At 39.6% G+C, this 21868-nt stretch overlaps 1 protein-coding gene across 2 annotated transcripts in view; it reads left to right on the forward strand.

The window, feature by feature from the left end:
- Window positions 1-484: 484 nt before the first annotated feature.
- The window catches only part of GABRB2 (gamma-aminobutyric acid type A receptor subunit beta2), a 155911-nt gene continuing 134527 nt past the window's right edge, over window positions 485-21868 (forward strand). Inside the window, exons 1-5 of one of the 2 annotated variants that reach the window (XM_009565043.2) lie at window positions 485-510; window positions 996-1113; window positions 1859-2091; window positions 2215-2306; window positions 3027-3094. In XM_009565043.2, the coding sequence (XP_009563338.1) occupies window positions 2015-2091; window positions 2215-2306; window positions 3027-3094 (237 nt within the window). In that variant the 5' untranslated portion in view covers window positions 485-510; window positions 996-1113; window positions 1859-2014. The remainder of the gene's footprint in view (window positions 511-995; window positions 1114-1858; window positions 2092-2214; window positions 2307-3026; window positions 3095-21868) is intronic. The other variant, XM_009565045.2, reaches the window with a different exon arrangement.

The raw sequence follows: 21868 nt of genomic DNA on the forward strand, positions 1-21868 counted from the left end.
AGACGAGCTGCGTGAGAACAGAAACCTCCGCTGGTGAACAGGGAGAGTGGCTCTGTAACATCAGCCATGGAACAGAGAGCTGGAAAATGGGGGGGGGGGGAGGGGGGGGAGGGAAGTTCATCATTTCAGCAAATACTTAAGCATTCTTTAACTTAGTTGTTAGGGTTTTTCTTTTGAAAACACAAATGAGACATTTTACATTTATCACACGTAAACGATCTTGTCTGTTTCACCCGGAAAAGTGTTTTCTCCCTCCATGTAATTGCGATTGTTACAGATGAGATAGTGGTGAGAACACATCTCGGTGGATTCCCCTCGGCCCCCCTCCGAGAATATCCTTTTGTGGTTTTCCACAGGTAAAACGCAGACAGCCGCTAGATCTCAGAGGCACGAGGTGGTGCTTTAAGGCACTGTCAGAGGGGGGAGAGGGGCAGGATTTGGTTTCCCCCCCCGCGGAGGAGCGGGTGCGCTCCGGGCAGGTGGATGCTGCGGGGCTTCCCCGCTCCCAAGGTAGCTGCCGGTGCCTATTAAATGGCTGCCTGCTCCGGGGGGCGGCCGGCTGCTCTACGGCTTCGCTCGTTCTGTCTATCGCAGCGGTCAGGCTGGAGCCGCGCCTGCGGAGCGCTCAGCCCCGTGCGTGCGCGACCGAGCGGGGCTCGCTGTGCAACACCCTCACCCTCGTCCCTCCCCCCCCACCAGCCCCCGTGGCGGTCTTTCCCCCCCTCCCTCCACCCTCCTGCAGCTCGTTAAATATTTCTTTTGTTAATTGCCGCCCCGATCCAGCCCTCCATCCCCGGGCCGGCCGAGGACGCGTGCACGCCCAGCTCCGCTCGGGGAAGCAGCACCGATCCGCGGGGCCGAGGAGGTGTAAAACCACCTACGAGCACAAAGCAGATTTGCGAGGAATAATTAAACTCCGCTGTTTGTTTTTTTTTTTTTGTGTTTTTGTTTTTTTTTTTCTTCTCTCTCTCTCCATTTTTTTTTTTTCTGCTCAGGATTTAAATGTCACTCAAAGCATCCCCAAATCAGCTTGCCGCTCGTCTCCGGTTTCTTCCCAGGCATTAATTGGATCACACGCTGCATTTGAGGAGCTTGGGTGTTTTACCCACGAAGGTAAGTGGGCTTACGAGCGTGCATTGGGTCTGGATGCTCACTAAGGCTCGACCGCCTTTCAGGGGGGCGTTTTTCTTCCCTTCCCCCAGCCCCGTGGCCAGGTTTAGCTCTACCTGAGGAACTTGCATCCCCCGGTGAAACACGGGGTCGGGACATAGAAAATGAGGCGGGGGGAGCGGGGCACCCGCAAATGACCCGTGGGAACCGGCGATCCCTTCCGTCCCCGGTGCCTTTTCTCCCCCTGGAACACCGCCTGGTAGCACAGTAAGGAAGGAAACAGCCTAATCCGCTCTTACAAGAAACTATTCGTCATCATTTTTTTCTTTTTTTTTCGGTGAGATGCTGTAGGCGCCCATCTCCCCTCCTCCCCCGCCCGCCCCCGCCGCTCCTTCGCCCGCACCTCGTCTCGCTTCTGGCTCTTCCTTCCAGGGACCAAAAAGTTAAGGTGCCCCCCCGCCCCTGCCACCATACGCACGCTGTGTATTCCCCTTTTTAACCTATTCTCCCTCTGCCTAATCCCAGCCCGTCCAGCCCCCGCCACCCCCCCACTTTAAACTAGGTTGCAAAGCCGCCGTACCTTGCAACTCCAAAAACTTCTCTCCTTGCTGTGATTTATATTCTCGGCTAACAAAAAGGACAACAAAAAAATATACTCGATCCTCCTGTGGATGACTTTTTTTTTTTTTTTTTTTTTAAATAATACATTTCCTTCTTCCCCTTTAATTTTTTTTTTTTTTTTGGCAAGGAAATTTGCTCCATCTCCAGCAGCAACCACTGCTCCTTTTGATGTTGTGGTACGCCGTGCGCATGCGCTTCACATTAGAATTACTGCACTGGCCAGAATAAGTTGGATCTCTTCTTCTCTTCACTGAAACCCTAAATCATATCAAAAGCTAAAGGGATGCTGAGAGTCCGGAAAAAGGGTTACTTTGGGATTTGGTCATTCCCTTTAATAATAGCCGTGGTGTGTGCACAGAGGTAAGTGGGGAAGGTATCTCTTTCGCTTTACTTTGAATTGCACTGCATGCTGCTGCTGAGAGCAGTGTACACCTTGGGGCTGAGAAATAAGAAATAATACAGTATTATTCTTTTTTTCTTCAGTGTCAATGACCCTAGTAATATGTCACTGGTAAAAGAGACCGTGGATAGACTGCTGAAGGGCTATGACATTCGCTTGAGGCCAGATTTTGGAGGTAATTTGACTGCTTTTGAATAAGAGCGATGACATACCGGGGTTGTGTGCCTTCGGTGTGCGTGGTTTCCAAACGTGCTGTGGGTGCTGTTGCTTTGGGGGGGTGGGGGGGGCTGTTGTGTTGCCATTTTCCCAAAGTTAAGCCCATCGTTAATCAATTTTCTTAGCGCGAGACGCCTTTACCGCGATGCCTGAAGTCTCCAGCCTATTTGTAATCGGTCCCTCATTTTGTACGCGTGCCGGTACTTTATTCACCTGCAATTAAACCCACGTTTAACTCCTTTTATCGCAAATCCCTTAAGTTTACCCACCGCTCGCTCCCTCTCAGCCTAACGTGATCACGGTTACTATTTTTGAGTGCCCAGATGCGCTGCTAACCGATACGAAAACGCCACTTGAACCCCCTGCGTGCTCTCGCTTCCAACTCCTGGGTGGCTTTGGGGCGGGTTGGCGGCGGGTGGCCCCCGTTTTCCCCGGTGCCCCCGAGCCCCGCGCTTCGCACGTGCGCGCCGCTCGCACGTGTGCGCGTTACATAAAGCGGGGGGTGAAGCCGCTTCCCCGTGGGAAAAGGGAGGGCAGGGAACGCTTTTTGCCTCCCCCCCCCCCCTCCGGTAACATTCGCGTTTTGTTTAAACATCATTTCTAGGCGGTTTTAGCGAAGTCTGGTAAGAATGAGTTAAGTTCTTAGAGATACATTGCGGACCATCTTGTCGGTTTGCAGGTCCCCCGGTGGCCGTGGGCATGAACATAGACATTGCCAGTATAGACATGGTCTCGGAAGTCAATATGGTGAGTATTCACAGGGTCGGGGGCTGGTTGCTCTCGGGGGGGATGGAGGGCTTATCGCTTCCCCCACCCCTACCGAGGCGGAGCCGCCTCCCCCTCGGGTCGATTCGGGGGAAGAGAAGCGTTTGCCACTCATCCCATCCCACCCCGGCGAGGCAGGCGGGGGAGCCCCGGGCCGGTTCCTGCCGCACCGCTCCCGAGGCGCCGCCGGGCCGTGCCGCGAGCAACGGCGCCCCCTGCCGGCAGCGCCCCCGCACGGCACCGCGCCGCCGCCTGGCCGCGCTGCCGCCCGCTCCTGCCTGCCCCGGCTCCGCCTGGGCTTGGGGCTCCGTATAAAGACATCATCTGCTGCTTTTTCGTACCACCGTCCTTCCTATTAAGTTTAAAACCCGCGTTTTTTACTACTGTATATACTCAAACCTTATTAGTTTTTAACTATTTTTGGATGGTCCTGACGAAGTCAATGGTTTTTACAGCTCTAACTTTCTAAGGTGTTTGTCTGTCGCCTGAGTAGTTCAAACTGATGATTGCTCCGATGCTGCACTTGTTCATAGTGTGGCTGAGACGTTCTGTGGGTTTTTTTTTCATTACTTGGGAGACTAATGAAATGTGGAGAAAACTGGAGAAGTCTCAGATTCTTGATGTAGAATAAACTGGTCTTGGCTTGGCATAAACCTTCCTAACACGCACTTTTCTTGTTTTGAAATGTTTGGGGTCAAATTTTTAAGATGTCTCTGCTCATGGAAGGGGGGTTGGAACTGGGTGATCTTTAAGGTCCCTTCCAACCCAAACTGTTCTATTATTCTATAACTTACTTGGTTAAGAACACAGAATTTGGCCTAATAGTCTTAGGGGCTTATACGAGAATCATTGAATCATGGAATGGTTTGGGTTGGAAGGGACCTCAAAGCTCATCCAGCTCCAACCCCCTCACCATGGGCAGGGACACCTCTCACAGGATCTGGTTGTTCAAAGCCTCGTCCAGCCTGGCCTGGAATGCCTGAAGGGATGGGGCAGCCATGACTGCGCTGGTCACCTGTGCCAGTGCCTCACCGCCCTCACGTGAAAACATTTCTTCTTAGTATCCAATCTAAATCTATTCATCTTTCTTGGAGACTCCCTTTAAGGTGAAAGCTTCTATAAGCTCAAAATAGAAGGACAAAACAAAGACACTGAAGCACAGGAGCAGCAACTGATGCAAAATAGATACCGTTTTGTGATATAAATCTATTGCTTGAAATAAACTTCTCATTATTCTGAAAGAAGTAAGGAAATTTCTTTCTGAATACAAATGTCATTTTAGTGATACTGATGCGTTTGAAAACAGTGTTTTGAAACTTATCTGTTGTGTTAATATGGTTCTACTCCTGAAATGTTTTGTTTAACTACTCAATAGCTTGTTTGGGTTCTCGGACATGTTGCACTGGGTGAACTGGCAAACGTTTATTCTCAAACTGGATTCATTGTGTGATACATAGGAGTTTTTTTTTCATAAGGTAAAATATAGCCCTTGGCCTAATTTCAGGATGACATTACTGGTCGTTGTACTGTGAAACTGGGAGGTCTTGGTGGTAGAGAGCTTGATACTTCTTTTTTCCAGGAAAACTGAATAATTTCACCTTGAGTGACGTTACTCGTGAAATATTTCTGAGTGGTTAAAATGGGCTTCCACATTTGTTTCACTAAACTTGTAATTTAGTATTCTACCTTCATGAGCTTCAAGCACAAAGAAAGAAAATTACATTGTATTTTTAAATCACTTTTCATTAAGAGAACTATGGGTAGGAGATAGATGGATGTACGGAGTTATTTCTTAGACAGCCACGAGCAATGTGGGAATGATGAGGGTTTTCTTGATGGAATTGCGATCTGTTAGGTCAGTGTTAAATCCTTGAATCTCTTCAAAACTGGAAGGTAGTGCCAAGTATTTTATATTCTTGTGAAAAGGTTGTGAAGAATCTTGTGATTATTTGTTTTTTTCAATGATTTCTCGAAATTTGCAGTTAAAGGTGATAGTATAGCATAATGCTGTGATCTGACACTTGCAGACTAACTATAAAACTGAGTATTATTTTTAGTATTCTGTAGCCAGTTTATTGTGTCTCTATGGTGAAATGTTTGACTTGTGTGAGAAAAATTATTTCAGATTACCTGCAGAATTCCACAGTGGTAGTGGTGGGAACATATAGGCAATTTTGTCCCACACATTTCCCTTTTTGTTTCCTTTTGGAAGCTACACGTTTCTTGAAACCAGGCATTCATTTTACATGATTTTTGTTCACTTACAATTTCAGAAAAGATTCCAAAGATTATTTTCTTTATCTACTTAACTGCAAAAAAATGTAACAGAAGGCTGAAGCCCCTCCAATACGAGGGTAGGCTGAGAGAGTTGGGCTTGTTCAGCCTGGAGAAGAGAAGACTCTGGGAAGACCTTAGAGTCACCTTCCAGTACTTAAAGGGGGCTACAGGAAAGTTGAGGAGGGGCTCTTTATCAGGGAGTCCAGTGATAGGACAAGGGGTAATGATTTTAAGCTGAAAGAGGGGAGATGTAGATTAGATATTAGGAAGAAATATTTTCCTGTGAGGGTGGGGAGGCCCTGTTGCCCAGAGATGTCATGGCTGCCCCATCCCTGGAGGTGTTGGAGGCCAGGTTGGATGAGGCTTTGAGCAACCTGATCCAGTGGAAGATATTTCTGCCCATGGCAGCAAGGGTTGGAACTGGATGAGCTTTGAGGTCCCTTCCAACCCAAACCATTCCAAGGTTCTATGATTTTGCAATGATCTGTATAGCATAACAAGGGCTAATATAGCCGGATAGGCCCGAGTTGCATGAGAAGAGACATGCCAGCAGAAAATAAACCCTTGGTGTGCAAGGTCCTAACTTTTTCCTTGCAAAGTCACCAGAATTTGGGCGTGAAACCTAGAGAAACACCACTGAGTGCTAGCTGCTGCAAACCCTCTGAGATAATGTGAGACATCCAGAGTCTTTTGGATTTATGGCCCTATTTTCTGAGCCACGGGCTTGCTCTTGCTTTGTCTGTCCTCATGGCAGACACCAGTGACCAGAGGCAGAGGAAAATCGTTGCCTGAGGTCATCTATTAACATTAATGGGGTGAAACTTCTGCTGTGGGGGGAAGGCTAAACAGTCATAGTTATTTAGCTCGAGATCATTTCAGTTAACACCAATGTTAACTTACTTTAAAATTATCATCCTTGCATTTCTCTTCGAGTCTTGACACATCACATTTACCACAGGCATTTTTGCTGCTCTGAGGCAGAAGGCTTGTCTCCAGTGTCATGAAATCAATCACAGCAGTTTTACTTGGTTCAACGGGAGAGTCCCTGTTATGGGAAGGATGTGTGCCTTTAGGATGTTCCAAAATATCATTATTTGCTTTGAATTCTTAAAGAGGTGATAAATACATTGCATGGTAGCAAACTGGTAGTCTAACAGGCTTTACAGCTGCCTTCCAAATATTTCTTGTATGCAGCAGAGTTGAAACTAAGCTGTTTAACCCTTTGTGGTCAGAAACTTAAACTGGCTTATGTGTTGTTTTTCAAATATGGTTTCTAAGCACTAGTACTTGTGAACATAGTTCTTTCTCGTTTTAGGCAATGCACTGAATGCATATGAGAAAATTTCTTCAGGCATATGTGCTTGTTGAAAAATATGATGACTATTTGAACTCTTTTTTTTTTTTTTTTAATTGTGCAAAGAAACTATATACATCAGGTAATGATGTTATGCAGTGCAATAATGATTATGGCTAATTCTGCTCATTTCTCTGGATCAGGCCTTGCAGTATTGTTGGATCTATGCCTTATGCTAGTTATGCTGTAGATTTTCTTAAGGTTTTTCTTATTAAGCTAACAATGGAAAACAAACATGGAGAGGTCTGAAAGCTACTACAGTGATTTTCCTGGGCTAATGAATTTGGTATCAATTAAAATTAGCTGTATTGCAGTGAGTCTAAAGCAGCGTTCTCAAGATAGTTTCCAGTTGTTTCTTTATTGTACTTGAATTTTTTCTTAACTTTCTTTTCCTTAATACTACCCCTCATTGTAAGAATAATATCGCCAGAGAGTTTAGTAGTCTAATTTTTTTTTTTTTTTAATAACCAGTGCTAGCTGGGATGTCACATTTTACTTTTTCACTTAGTTAATTATTGGATTAGACCCCTTGACAACACAGCAACTGTTCTAATTCTCTATTATAATTTTCTCCCATTTTTTCCCCAACAGTTCCCTTAAACCATTTTAAAAAATTTGGTACAGGTTCATTAAGAAGAAATAAATATTCTTCCCGCACCACTGAAGATTCTGCATAACATGTTGTGTATCTCATCTATCTAGATAAGACTTGAGGATTTCTATGGATAATATTGGCCATGTGGTGGTTTTCAATGTCTTGGTTTATTCCCCATTAAATAGGTCAACGTTTTCTTTCCTCTTGGTCTGTGGCTATTCTGGGATTCTGGTACAGGATGTCTTGAAAAGAGAGAGAAATGTTCCATGGATATGTTTTGTTGTTTTTTTTTTTTTTTTTACCTAGGGAATATATACTTTTTGAGATAATGAGTTGTATATTTAGTTAAATATAACAATTCATGCTGTGTGTCACTGGGGTCTGCAGGGAAGAATCTGAACAATTTATTAAAAATATTTGCTTATCATTGTGCTGCTTCTGGCACGTGGACTCAGTATGTGTCCGTGGAGTTAAATAGATATAATGGATTGGTTTGTCTTAGTGGGAGCCATTAGGGTTGATTGAGTGCATAATCCTTCTATCAAGTGGGAGTTGGAGAAACAAAGGAGCAGTCATCATCTATCAGGGAAAGGTTTACTTATGAGTGTATGCCAACTTTTACACAAAAGAACCTAATACTGCAAAGCACTAAATAAAAAAGAGCTATTTTTAATATTATATTTCACTTCTATTTTCCTGATATGCCAAAGTTGCATAAAATAATAGGTTTAATACTCGTAGATCGGAATATTCTCAGTCTAAAAAGAGTACAGGCACAGCAGTAATTTGCTGATAGACCTCTGACTTTCAGTTGCTTTTGATAATAGAGATCCGGTATTGGTTTGCTTAAAGTTTCTTCTGTTTTCTTAAAGTATTTTTGGTAGGGAACATTAACAAAGCTCATGAGACATAGGTTTAGATTATGAAAACAATGGAGCTGTGAGCCTGCCTCTCAAGCAACAGCAATTGTCTTTATGTGTGAAAAGGGAAGAGACAGCTTGTAATATAAAAAGAAATGAGGGTTATGTAGTGAGAAAATAGGGTGGAGGTGTTCCAAACCAAAATACTTCTTGGAAAATTCCTAGTAAAGAGAAATGAAGAGAAAGAATATCATACTACAGGAAAAAGTGTCCTGTATGGTGCAGAAGGAGGTGAGGAAAATGGCTCCTGTCAGCAGTATCTTCTTTTGTTGATCTGTTCTATTTGTACACGATCCATGGAGACTAAGGAGAGGGCAGGACTGAAAATATATTGAAGAGGAAATATTAGAAATATTGGGAAGATGTTGCTTCCCTAATCCTAACTTCTTCCAGCTGCTAGAGACCATTGGTTTTATTATTTCGCCTGTGACCTAGATGCATATGCTTCCTCATACAAGAGTGCATTTCTCAGCACGCAGTTTGACTTTTGCCAGATTATTGTACACTATTGTACACTGAAGTGTCTGTAGAGACCCCTGTCAATGCAGAGCAGGTGATGTATGTCTTAGAATTGAGAAGGTTTCTTACTGAAAGTCCCGTTTCACCTGCTCCTTCATTTTTTTTTCTGAGATAACATCACAAGACCTTTATTTTCAAACTGGAGTAAATTACATTAGTATGGATTTCCATTTCTTCTTGCTACATCTCCCTAATTCATACATTTTCCTTTCTTGGCTTTAAGGTGTGTAAAAATAAATAAAAGGTCCAATATTCAAGTAAAATATTTTTTCTTAGGGACCAAAATGAGTATTCCTTGTTGTACACTACATGTAGATTGAAGTTTTTGTATTGGTTTTGCTACAATATGTGTAGACACACTATGAAATTATTTCTGTAGAGTGTATGTGCAGGAATGTAGTAAGTTTATAACTACTTTTACAAGCCAGCTCAGAAGCAACAATATGTATATTTATATATAGTATGTGTATCTGTTATATCCTATAGCATGATATCCTTCCTGTTTTTTCTTTTTGAGGTCAGCATAGTTTGTTAAATGGATAGGCTTTTGGTGTGCTACAGTGTTACAACAGTTTAATCAGTAGGAAATCTTCTTGTTCCATTGGTGGTGGTGATTTTTTTTTAAAATGATCCCTCACTTCAGCAGACCAGGAGGTGGTTGTCAGAAATTTAAAGAGATTGCCTTGGAGGTGATTTGTAATTAGTAATTATTGTCTTCTTGTTTTTAGAAAGCCTTTGCCTATAAATATGTAGGTAATTTGGCTCCTGCTGTAGAAGAAAAGATATATTTGTCTTTAATATGTTTTATGGGCATTGTCTTGGCACTAAAGCATGGGAATGAACATGAAGTGTATTTTGTTAGCTCCTGCTATAGGCTGCTTTATTTCTTAACTTCTCTATTGAAAATCACATAAAATCTTTATAGATGAGCCATGTAGTAGAATGAAAGGTTTTTATGTTTGCTCTACAAACTTGTTAGAAGTTTAAGCTGTTCCAGTAGTCGTATTTGTGTTTCTTAGTGACTCTGAAGTCTGTCAGTGCACCATGACTAAGTCCTTACTATTGCTCCCTCCCTTTTTTATCTTCGTGGTCGGTGCAGCCTTCTGTGAGGTTTATAGTAGAGCCATTAGCATTCAAACATGTTGAAGTACAGTCTTGTATATTAGTAATTCTATTTTTCTAGAAGTAATCAAGCTTCCTTGTAGGCTTTTAGTGGTTAATGCAGTAGGTCTCTGCAAGTGTTTGTATGAATTAGGTAAGCAAGATTTAGTCCCTTCATCCGTTAGTGCTCATCCATTAGGTAATTTTTGAAATGGCTCTTAAGTAATGGAAGGTAGCGTCTTGTTTGTCTTTAGAGTTAAGAACTTCAGAAAGAGTCAAATGTCTTGAGTTGTTAATACTGAAAAATTGGCTGCTATGGATGGATGAAGTCTGTAATTTAAAAATAAAATAATGTGCATAATTACATTCAAATTGTAGGCATACTGTGGGGTTGACAAAAAGATAAACAGGACAGAAAGAGCCTTTGTGCTTTATTGTAATTACTCTTACTAAGCTTCTACAGGGATTCCTACCATGCTCACGTTTCTTGACAGCAGTGCTACATAGAACGGATGTATAAATGACATGTAACACAAGCCTTGTAGGAATAGCGATATGGTGGGCATGTCTACAGTTATTCTCTTATGTGTCTGAAAGCCAGGTTGTGGAGCAGCAGTCTCTTGTTTTATAGATTTTGCTTATGAAGATCTTTGTATGTAGATTTAGCCTGGAGAAGAGGAGGCTGAGGGGGGAGACCTTATTACTCTCTACAACTACCTGGCCTCTTCTCCCAAGTGACAGAGGACAGGACAAGGGGGAATGGCTTCAAGCTCCGCCAGGGGGGGTTCAGGCTGGATGTCAGAAAAAAATTCTTCACGGAAAGAGTCGTGGGGCACTGGCAGAGGCTGCCCAGGGAGGTGGTCGAGTCGCTTTCCCTGGAGGCATTTAAGGAACGGGTGGATGAAGTGCTTGGGGACATGGTTTAAGGGAGTGTTAGGAATGGTTGGACTCGATGATCCAGTGGATCCTTTCCAACCTGGTGATTCTATGATGGTCTGGCTAGGTATTCTCAAATTACCTAATAAATGCAAAGATTCTCCTAGACTTGGAATCACATCTACTGCATGTGAGTTTTTATGTGAGTTTTGCAACTAAGTATGTAAGTACTTCACAATCAAAACTAAAATTTCTGTTCTGAATTCAAAAAGACACTTGACATTCAGGAAGTTGATGTGTATGCAACTGAATATAGAATTTGTAGATCATATTTAATGTAGGTTATCACAGGCCAGATAGAGCATTTTGTGGCTGAGCTCTTCCTGTGTCCCAGACTTAAAGAACAAGGAGACTGTGCTATTTCTATCTTGAGCTGCTTTTTCCATACTCCATCAAGGTTAAATCCTATTAATTTTTATTCTGTTTATTAATTTTTATTAATATTATAATATAAATATTATAAATTTTTATACTGACAGAGGGATTAATTTATTAGTTTTCAAGTAATAAGAATTTAGCTATGTGGGGGAAAAATATACCCTTCTGAGAAAGGCATTTTGAATTTTGAGTGTGTGGTGTTGTACTAGATATGGCAGTTCTGAGTATTTCCACTGATTTTCCTATGGGCAAACCACTGATGTGTTCTGATCATGCTAAAAGCTCTATAAAGCTCTAAGCTCTATAAATTTTGAACAAGAAGAAGAAAAAAAAATACAGGAAATTTGGCCTTGGACAAGGGTATGCCCTAATGAATGCATATTGAAAAAGTCCAGCTGCATGAAGTGGAAAGTCTTTGTTCCAATGCCTGCTCTCTGGACTTTCTTCTTTTCTTTTCTCTTTTAATGAATAGGCATTTCCATTAACTAAGCAAGTCTGTGAAAATGGATTAAAAACCAGAGTTTTCCTTCACAGTTGAGTGTCCTGATTGCTGCTCTAGAATGTCTCCTCTCCATGGTCATGACTTTTGAATTGTTTTGCTGCGTAGTAGCCTGGGTGCAGTGAACCTCTATTCTAGCTAGATTATTAGCCTGTGCTGGTTGTGAGTGGAGGTATTCAGGTTGCAGAGGACTAGGAAAGGAGGTCTTTCATGTCATGGATTAACCCACGAAAGGCTGCCAATGCATCTTTTACCTTCTGCTGCTGCTGGAAATGTTTTTAAATTGTAGTAGCCGTGATTTGCTTTGATGTTTGGCATAGTTTAAGCATATGAACTTTGTCTACTTTTTCATGAGATTTAAATCTTGTAAACCTATCTGAATGAGCTTAAGTAGGAACAATGTGCCTGCTCATCTGGAACAGCTCCATTCTGAGAAGTGCAGTACAGATCGTTGGGAATTGGTAAACTAGAAAGTCAAAATGACAGAAACTTGCGAATGTAACCTTTTCCAGAGATGAGTCATCACAGACCATTTTCTCGAAAAGTTGTCTAGGACTGACATAGGGCAACGGGCCCTAATGTGCAAAATGCCCTGACTGTTTCTTTTAACTTATGGTATCGTTTGGGTTGGAAAAGACCTTTGAGATCATCAAGTCCAACTGTAAACCTAGCACTGACGAATTTGCCACTAACCCATGTCCCTAGCACCACATCTGCTCATCTTCTAAATACCTCCAGGCATGGTGACTCAGCCACAATCTAAACCTATCCTGGTACAACTTGAGGCCATTTTATCTTGTCCTGCCCTAGATATGACCCTTGGAAAAGAATGGGGCAGAAAATGTAGAGTTAGGTAAAGGTCATGCTAAACATACTTGAGAAGAAGGTCTCCCGGACAAGTTTGTGAGTTTTCATATGTTTAGGATGTCCAAGAATTGTGACTCCTCTGGTTATAGATTTTTTGAAGTGTTTCTCATTTGACAACTTCTGTTGTGTACAGGTGTGAAGTAGCCAGAAGTTCCTGTTGCTTTCAAGGAACTAAAGACATTTTTTTCATCTGTGAGAATTGCCTGTTAAAGTATGGTATTGTCATTTAAAGTCATGGTATTGTCATTAAAGTATGGTATAGGTATTGTCATTTGTATAACAGTTATTATTAAGTAGTCTAGAAGTTGTTATTGTTCATTGTGTGATCTATATTTGTTTCTTTTATAAAGTTTCTTTTATAAAGTTTCATTTATAAAGTCTGTTTTTTGAGTTAATAGGCTTGCAGCTCCAAAGGAGTTGTAAAGCAATGTGCAAATTTTCTCTTTCAAGGACTGCTGACCCTATAGGTTCTGTTGGCTTCCACAGGAGTGTCAGAGTAACAATGTTAATCTGTGTTTGACCGGATGTACACTGAAGGGGTCGTAAAATTTAAGTAAAACAAAATTTGTTTGAAGGTCTGAGTATATAAATTGAATAACTTAGGAATGCAACTGTTTTTTATTACTCGTTATTGTGAAGTGATTTAATCTTTTAGATAGCATACAGGGAAGAAGAAAATAGGATTAAACCCTTATGCATATCATATTTACAAATGAAAGGTAGCATCTTGCAACTAATAAATGATTGTTTCACTAACCATGTAAGTCTAGAAATGACCAAGGAAGCATTTTAATCAGTCTGAAATCTTCCCAAAATTTATGCGAACACTCAATCTATTGCACTGGCTTGTTACTCTTTTTCACTGATGTTTTGCAATGCAGAGTCTTTCAGGAATGCCATCCTTAGTAGAATTAGAGATGTAATGTTCATGGCTTGTAATATATGTCACCTTAGGTGGCTTGGGATAAAATCCGTAACAACTTAAGCAGATAGAAAAATTACTTGCAACATTAGTTTTGTGGGGTGGTTTTTTTTGTTTTTTCTTTTCAATTCTGAAGCCTTTTCAAAGGCGTAGGAACTTATACTGAGTTAAGCGTAGCTGAGAGCTTTCAAATCAAGTTTTAGTCAAAGTTTTATTATTATAGCTGAGGTATTGGTTCCCCTAAAATGCCCAAAGACCCTTAACTTAATAATTCTTGTTAGCGTAAATGCCTAGAAATATAGTTTTCATTGATCTATTTTGTTACACAAGCGACCGCTTACAGAGAAATCCATAATAATTCTAGTTAACTAGCTGCATTAAAAATGCAGTTGAAAGGACCCACCTCTCTGCACAGGCTCTGCAGAATGCTTTTGTGAGCTGGAATCCCATGAGACTTGTTTTGAAGTCTTGAAATGTGTAAATCTGATCCTGATTTTTCCACTGAGGCTGTTTCTGACCTGTTTTCACAGAAGATTTGCGGGTGCTTAAATGTCCTGAAATGCAATACAAGATGGGTCCTATGATGTCTCAGACATGAAGTGTGAATGGGGGCTGGGTAGGAGTCTCCAAAATTGCTGCCTTGCAATAGTTTTGAAGTGAGTGGATGTACTTGATAGTTTTTATTGGCCAGAAATTCTGAACACCTTGCTGGCAGCTTTGATTTAAGGATATTTAAAGTCTGATGAGAGTGCTTTTTTACTCTAAGTCTTGAGTCTGTACTGTAACCAAGTGCATTGGTGAGGCGGCTTTAGGAGAGTGATGTGGTTCCTGCCAGGGGCAAACTTTGCCTTTTGGTAAACGGCAGACATCAGTTTACATCGGTATCTTTCTGGCATCCTTTTTAACTTCGAGTTAAATGAATAAAAATGAACCTTTTTGTTCGGAACCATAAAATGGTCTTGAGTAAGGTAAATGGTAATGCAAAGTCTTAAGTATAGAATTAAATTTTGATTAACTTTTTAATTGAATTGACTTCTTAAGAACACAGTGATATATGAACTTCTGATATGGCATTTCACATTTTTGAGATGGGGATCTAGTCCTCAATAATATGCTGACTGGATAACAGTTTTGGGGAAGTATGAAGGCAGCAATTATTTAGTAAAGATTCAGAATGAGAAATTTAAGTCAAAATTGTTGCTCTTGTATGTGAAAAGGTTTTGGTTTAATCAGTTTCATGGGGAAACAATGGTTTTTGTAAGGAAGTGCTTCATATTATGTGTAACTATCTCTGGAGCTAACTTTTTTGAGAACAAAGAATGTGTGTATATGTTTTCTCATTAAGTAATTCATCATAAAGAACATTTTCAATGGAGCATGTAGTGCTGGAGACAGGTAGAAGTATCATTCATTTTTCTGTTGTACATTTAAATAGCTTGCATTTATTGCTTTCAGTATCCATTGACAAATTATGTTAGAAAAAGCATAATTCTTTTTAAATTGGGTATCTAAGTGTATTACTAAATGTAATAGTTAAGATATTGACGTCAGTATACACGACCTTTTTATATTTGTAGGTGTTAGGAATGAAAATATTATTTATTTGAAAAGATTAATATTTCTACTCTTGTCAGGTGGTTTTGTTGAATAAGATGCCACAGCTATCGTGTTTGGGGTTTTTTTCCTCTCTTTTCTGTCCATACACTGCTGTCTCTTTCTTGATTAATGACACAAACCCACCATTCTTACATCACTTATCTTAGAAGTGAATCCCTTTATGCTTGTGGCTTTTGGTAACTCGGTAGTAAAATTGCTATTTGGCTTTTGAAAATTGTTTCTCAGAGCTGTGCCTGAGGAGCATTTGCTGTGAAAAGAAACACATCACTGTGATGTTTGGCTGGTGTGGAAGCAGTTTGAAGTTCACTGTTCTAGGCTGCAGATGTAATGCAAGAAGCAGTGTGTTGAAACTACAACATCAAGATTCAGGAGAAATATTAGCCAAAACTTTGAGTAGTACAAATACTGGAAGGCTTAATTTGATGATTTAGGATAATCTTAAAAAAACCTGTATGACTTCATTGGAAATGTTACGAATCTAGTTGATCCTACCTTGGGAGACAAGGGAATTAGAGATGCACATCACAAATACATGACTTCATTACAGTTAGAATTCTAAATGAAGATTTTTGTTTGTCTGTTTTGCATCGTATTTTAAATGGGAAGGAGCTGTGTTTGGGTAGCCTTAATTATGAAATAAAAAGGTGAGCCCATATCTGCATTTCACTGTCTTAGGTAATTGAGGACTGAATATTAAATAGATTTTAATAGATTAATACTATTAATGCACTGTTAATATATAAATTAATGCTGTTTCATAGCTCAGATGATTAATCAGACTGCTTGCTCAAGCTTGAAATCAAACTGTTTTCCGTAAAATGAAAAATAATTCTGTATATCTGATGGGTAAATCAGGAAAATAGTGTTGGGATGTATCAGCAGAAAGACAAGTTGAATTATTTTTGTACGATTCAGATTTTTACCATGAATCTTGATTTTTTTTTTTTTAATTTACCTCAAAATCTTTCTACTTCAAAATCTTTCTGCCTCAAAAATGTATCTCTTAATCTTTCTTTACCTTTTTTGTTATGTTAAAGATGATAAAGACTGTCGTTGAGCTTAAGTAATGACAGCCATTGAAAAATCAACCAACTGATATTTATTTTCCTATGTAGACATATAGCGATGTCACTTTGCTTTGATCACTGTTTTTTATTTCCTTAGGCCTGGTTAGGGAGCAGGTGACGAGGATAGTTTGCCTTTCTACCTTCTCAAACCAACTTGAACAAGGGGACTGGAGAGGAATAAGTGCATATGGAAGTAGCTCTGGTCCTGTATGATACTAAGTTCTTATGTGCTATGTCATCAACATTAATGGTGTTTAGCTGTGTTTCTGTGTGATGGTATTACACTTCCAGGATGCCTTTGTTTTTGTTGGGAGTTAATATTTATATTGTATTTATTTTTCAGGGTGAAAGAGACTTCCTGCCTTGCAATGTATTGTTTTTATATTGATTAGTGTTTGTGGCTGGAGTTTTCAGTGTTGGTTGTTAGTCCTTCTACAGTCATGCTGTCATGGAATTTTTACTGTTTGTTGTTGGTTGTGGTAGGGTTTTTTGTTTTGATTTTGTGTGTTTGGTTTTGGTGGTTTTCAATTCTGGATTTGTTTGTTTGTTTGTTTTGTTTGCTTTTCTAAATGCTAGTGTCAGTGTAAGCACTTGTCTCGGTGAATGGCTGGCATTGTGTGATGAGATATATTCTGGAGGGAGTGGAACGGTGCAATTTATTTTTTTTTTATCAGTTTAAGGAGAGGGACACTCTGTTAGGCAAGGTTATGTTTCTGGAATTGGCAATTAGATTTCCATGAGTGACACTGGGTCTTATCAGCTATTGAGGACAGAAGGGCTTCTTTGCTACTATTGCAGTTAATTACAGTAAGTGGTGGCTCACACTATGGTGTGTTGAAGGCAGTATTGCTTCTGGAATCTGCTTACATCTCATCTACCTATGTATCAGGAGAATGTTCGTTTAGACTGTCTTCTGAGTTGCTGCTGATCTTCAGGTTTTAGTGCAATATACATGTATTTTATTAGGGTGACCCCATTACTAGATCTTTTTTTGTTGTTGTTGCTCATGTCTTCATAAAGAATATATTCTCAATTTATTATTGAAGGAGTCTTTAAATATATTTATGAAACTTTTATTTCAGAACAGGGAGTTGGAACATAGTGTATGTGAGACCACACATTGAAATCGGAGTGGAAATAAAAAGAATTATTCAGCATCCAGAAAAATTTTTGACAGATTCTGGAATTTGATCCCCAATTTGATAGAATCATCAATCTGCTCTTGAATTGTCAGTAATAGCAGATCTGTGAAACACATAGTTGGTTTTGAATTTGAAATGTTCATTTGGTTTGTGACTTCCACTGTCTAACCAAAGACTTACATAAATTTCACTTTAAAAGGTGCATATGAGGTTTTTATTTTAATTGGAATATGCTGCTCTTCATTGTGTCCTTGTTTTGCATGAAGAGACATGATATTTTCTTGAGAATTGTGGTCTTTAAGAAGGTTTTTTTCCCCTTGTGCCCAGTTGTAATCTTCCCTCCTCCTATTGACTGTAATCAGCTGTTACTGTATCTTTTACTGTAGGATGCTAAACCATAACATAATGGGTTCCTTTGCCCCTCACCAGCCTCTAGTTTAGGTTGGGACCACGTTACTGCAGGCAGCATGACTGGGAGCCCTTGATGCATTTTGAAATCCACCCTTTTTTCTTACTGATTATAGAACAAATCTAAGGAGGTGTAGTCTCTGGGGTTAAAGTCACCCCTTGTGACTTTCATGGCCTTTATGAATTTTACTATCATATTTTTTCTTGCAGTTTAACCACAGCAGTGCTGGATAATACAGGCACACAAATAATGCGTGTATGAAAGCTGAAATGCATCCATGGACTTCTCTGTATAGAAAATCAGCACACGTGCAAATTTCTCCTCACAACAGCTGATCAGTTTCTCCAGTTTTCATGTTCATACTGTTGTCCGTTCGGCCTGACTCCGCAGTGCTTTTCTCCCTCTTTTCCCCTCGTATGCTTGTGTAATGATTGCCATTCATTCCGTTCCCTGGGTCCGCTGTGTTTATTGCGACTGATGCAATAGAATGGTTGAACATCAGTGGTTCAAGTGCAAGCACGTTTACAAACAAAAAATGTGAAGTTGAATTTGTAGCGCGTAAATGTTTGACCATTGGCCTTAATCTAATTGGCACTGCTGTTATATCATGACACTGACTGCAGCAGGGATGGCAACCTGAGTGCTTACCAAGATGGAAGAAGAAATCCTGTATGTTCTGTCCCCACGCCTTCATTTGCTGAGAACACATATCCTCTAAGGCATAAGCATGTGCTGGAAGTTAAGCTTGCAAGTGTTTTGCTGAGCTGTGTCCTTTTGATCGTCATGGCTTTAGTCAACAAAAGCGAATATAGCTGGGAGGTGGGATAGTTTTCCATTGTAACTAATGGTAATGTCATAAACAGGATTATATCTTGAGTTGCAAGTGGCAGATTAGACAACCATCAAGAGAGAAAATCTATTTTCCAACAAATATTCTCAGTGATAAAGAACCTTAGGAGAGAAAGATAAAATGTGATATATAGGCAAAATTGTTTCTATGCAGAATATTTTTTCCAGATTTCCCTTGAGGCGTCAGCTGTTCTCTGAACAACCAAGAAGTTCGTTGTGCTTCTGATCAGCTTCCCACACATTCTCACCCACACCACTTTGCTGTGTCATCTTAATGTCATTTTTAAATACTAACAAAAGAAGCATTTTGTTTATAACACAGAAATAAAAATCTTGAGGGAGAAAAAGATGTCTTCCCTGTGTTATTTTAGCAGATCAAAGCTGATTCTTGAGTAGGAAATATGAAATAATGTATGTATTTACAATTCACAATTCCTGAGTACTTTGAGTATAGTCATCGGATTTTATAGGCTTTTTTCATATATGATTGCTATTTTTAGAAAGTTTACCTTGCTGCAAAATAGTAAATTTAGAATATGTAACAATATAGCGATCTGTAGAAGTAGATCTAACTGGTGCATTAAATAACTGAGTGTGCTAAGTAGAACAGTGGCCAGGTACATTGAAGACCAAGTGGGAAGTTGGAAAAGCAACCTTTCTCTCAGGGGAAAAATATGCTATGATATAATTTACTTGGCGTGGGAAGTTTTAGTCAGCCCCTGTCATCTGGTGCCTTTGTGATGGCCTGATACAGGAGGTTCCTAGAAAAAGCAGAAATATGTTACTGCCACCACTGCAGGCAAGTACTTATGCAGGTTATTATTGGCACTAAGCCTAAACATTTTCAAGATTACTGAACTTATCCTGTGTAGTCTGTTGGAACTGCAAGGTGAAAAAATTAATACTTGAGATGTCAGTGAAGCTTGAACCAGTTTCTTCCAGGGCAAAAGGTGTTGATTTTGGGGTGAGAGCTTGATCTTGGTGCAACCACATAAAAATATGTTTCAGTTGTATGTGGAAATCGCTGGCAGAACATTATTTGCAGTGGGAGAGAACTTAATTGCATATCTGTATATTGATAGAGAGTTAAGGGTTTTGATTGATTTCTTCTGTCTGAAGACCTTGAATTCATTCTGTATGAATTTGAGCATGCTGTTAAACCTTGGAACTCTCTTGTAAGTTAGACTGATGTTACAGTGATCTGTTGTTTCCCAGTTTCAAAGGCTTCCATTTCAAATCTGTCATACTAAGTATTGGTTGATCTACAACTGGCTCAGGTGGAAGAGGGCAGTGACTTTTTGTTTCCTTTCGTTTTACCCTTATAACTACTTATGAGAAAGAATTAGAGAATGAAGCTAAGTAATTTCTTTAACTTTGAATGAATGTAAACTGTAACGTCTATTGTCTTTATATATATATATAATGGCAACCATTATTTATTGTTGTCTTGACATATGATGAAAACTTTTTAAAAACATTGGGTAAAACATCATTTTCAGGAAAACTTATTAATACCAAACTGTTACCAATCTTAATTTATGGAGGGCTAAAGTAGCTTCTTAGACTTTTAGCAACCTAACTGTGCTAATCGTCTGACAGCAGTGAGCTTATGTGTGAGCAGATTTTTCTCTGATGGCGAAACTCTACTGCCTGGGCTCTCAAGATGCTACTTACATGTCTTCTAAGTGATCTGGAACAATGGTGCTGTTCATTTAATCAGCTGTGTACACCTCTGATGACGCGTTTTACATAAATAGCTACGTTATAGACTAGACTTTAGTTTCATTATTGCATACTATTATTACGATCTTCAGAAAATTTTCCCTTCCTTCAGCACCTAAGATACAAGAATTAACAATTACAAATATTTTTTCTTCTGAAAATAGTAATTGCTAATTCAAAGCTGGTATTTACATAGACCTTTATTCATGAAGGTATGAACAGTTGCCATATCGCTTTCATCTCAAATGGAGTCATCATCAGCAGAAAAGAATTGCTATGTTGGACTGTTTTCTTTCATGTTTTCTAAATATAACTCAACAGCAGTCTGGTTCCTAAAGCCATCTGCATTAATATGTTCAGAGAAAATAAAATGCCGCATTAGTAATTTATTTTATGAGTGAGCATAACTTCAGAAAAATGAAAATAATTATTTCTAAGGAAATGCCCTTTTAAGCAAGGGCAGAGTTCTTAATATGCTACAGCGCAGAGGTCTTACGAGACTAGTGATTGTGCTTGTCTTCTGTTTCAAACTTTCAAAATGTTTTTAAGACCTGGTTTTGAGAGAGTAGTGATTATTCACCTTCCTCTCAGATTTTCACTTCTATTTTCAGTGAAAGTGTTGTCTAGTAGGAACAGGGTAATGATTTCTTTAAAGGTGAACCAAAGTAGCAGAAGGGAAGGAGGTTTGAAGTGAACAGGTGGAACTCACGTAAGCCAGTTGTTCCAACATATCAGCAGTATCAATTTTTCATAATTATTGTCTTTAATAAAATAGTCTTTTAAGTGGTGCAGGGAAACTAAAATAGCTAGCATTTAATCTTCTTTAGATTGTTGCTAGTGTTTTCCTTTATACTCATTTTTTTTCTGCTCTTTCTCTGGTTTGTTGCTGTCATGTGTTTGATTGTAGTGATAAATTATAATCAAACTTTTCTTGTCGTTCAAACCTGCAAAGATATTTACAGAAGGGCAACCATTTAAACTGGCATTCCTTGAGTAACCATCACTAAGATTTTATAGGTTTACTATTCAGTATTGCTTTCTTCTATTAGAAAAGATTATGCTGTCGCTACATTGTGAACTAAAGCTGGTGCAGTTCACCCATGAATCAGTCTGCCTGGCACTGACACTCTAAATCCTCAGTACCATCTCTCTGTCTGATCTGCTATGCATTGTTGTTATTAATTTGCATTCCTTTATTCTTGTGTGGTGTTTTTTTTCTGTTTGATTTTTGGGTTCATCTTACTTATACGCTTTCCTTTCTGAATTAAGGGGTTTCCTTTCTGAATTAATTGCAGCAGGTGACTTTATGTGATTTATAGTTAAGCATTGGGTGGAAGCCTTGCTGTTTTGTTACTTTAGTTATTTTCTTGGCTTTTTTTTTCCTCAGTTGTTTCAAGTTCAGCATGTCTTGGTATTGTATGGTTAGGGGTGTCTTTTGGGTGGTGTGTTTTTTTTTTTTTTTTTGTTTCTTTTTAACCCAAGCATTTTTCAGGAGGCAATTGTATTTATTATGATTGGAAACATTTGAGTGGTATGTTCTTTGTAGTAAATAATGCTACATTCAAGACGGTTTGATCTACAA

This window comes from Cuculus canorus, chromosome 14 (assembly GCF_017976375.1).
Source record: "Cuculus canorus isolate bCucCan1 chromosome 14, bCucCan1.pri, whole genome shotgun sequence".
Classification (NCBI taxonomy): Eukaryota; Metazoa; Chordata; class Aves; order Cuculiformes; family Cuculidae; genus Cuculus; species Cuculus canorus.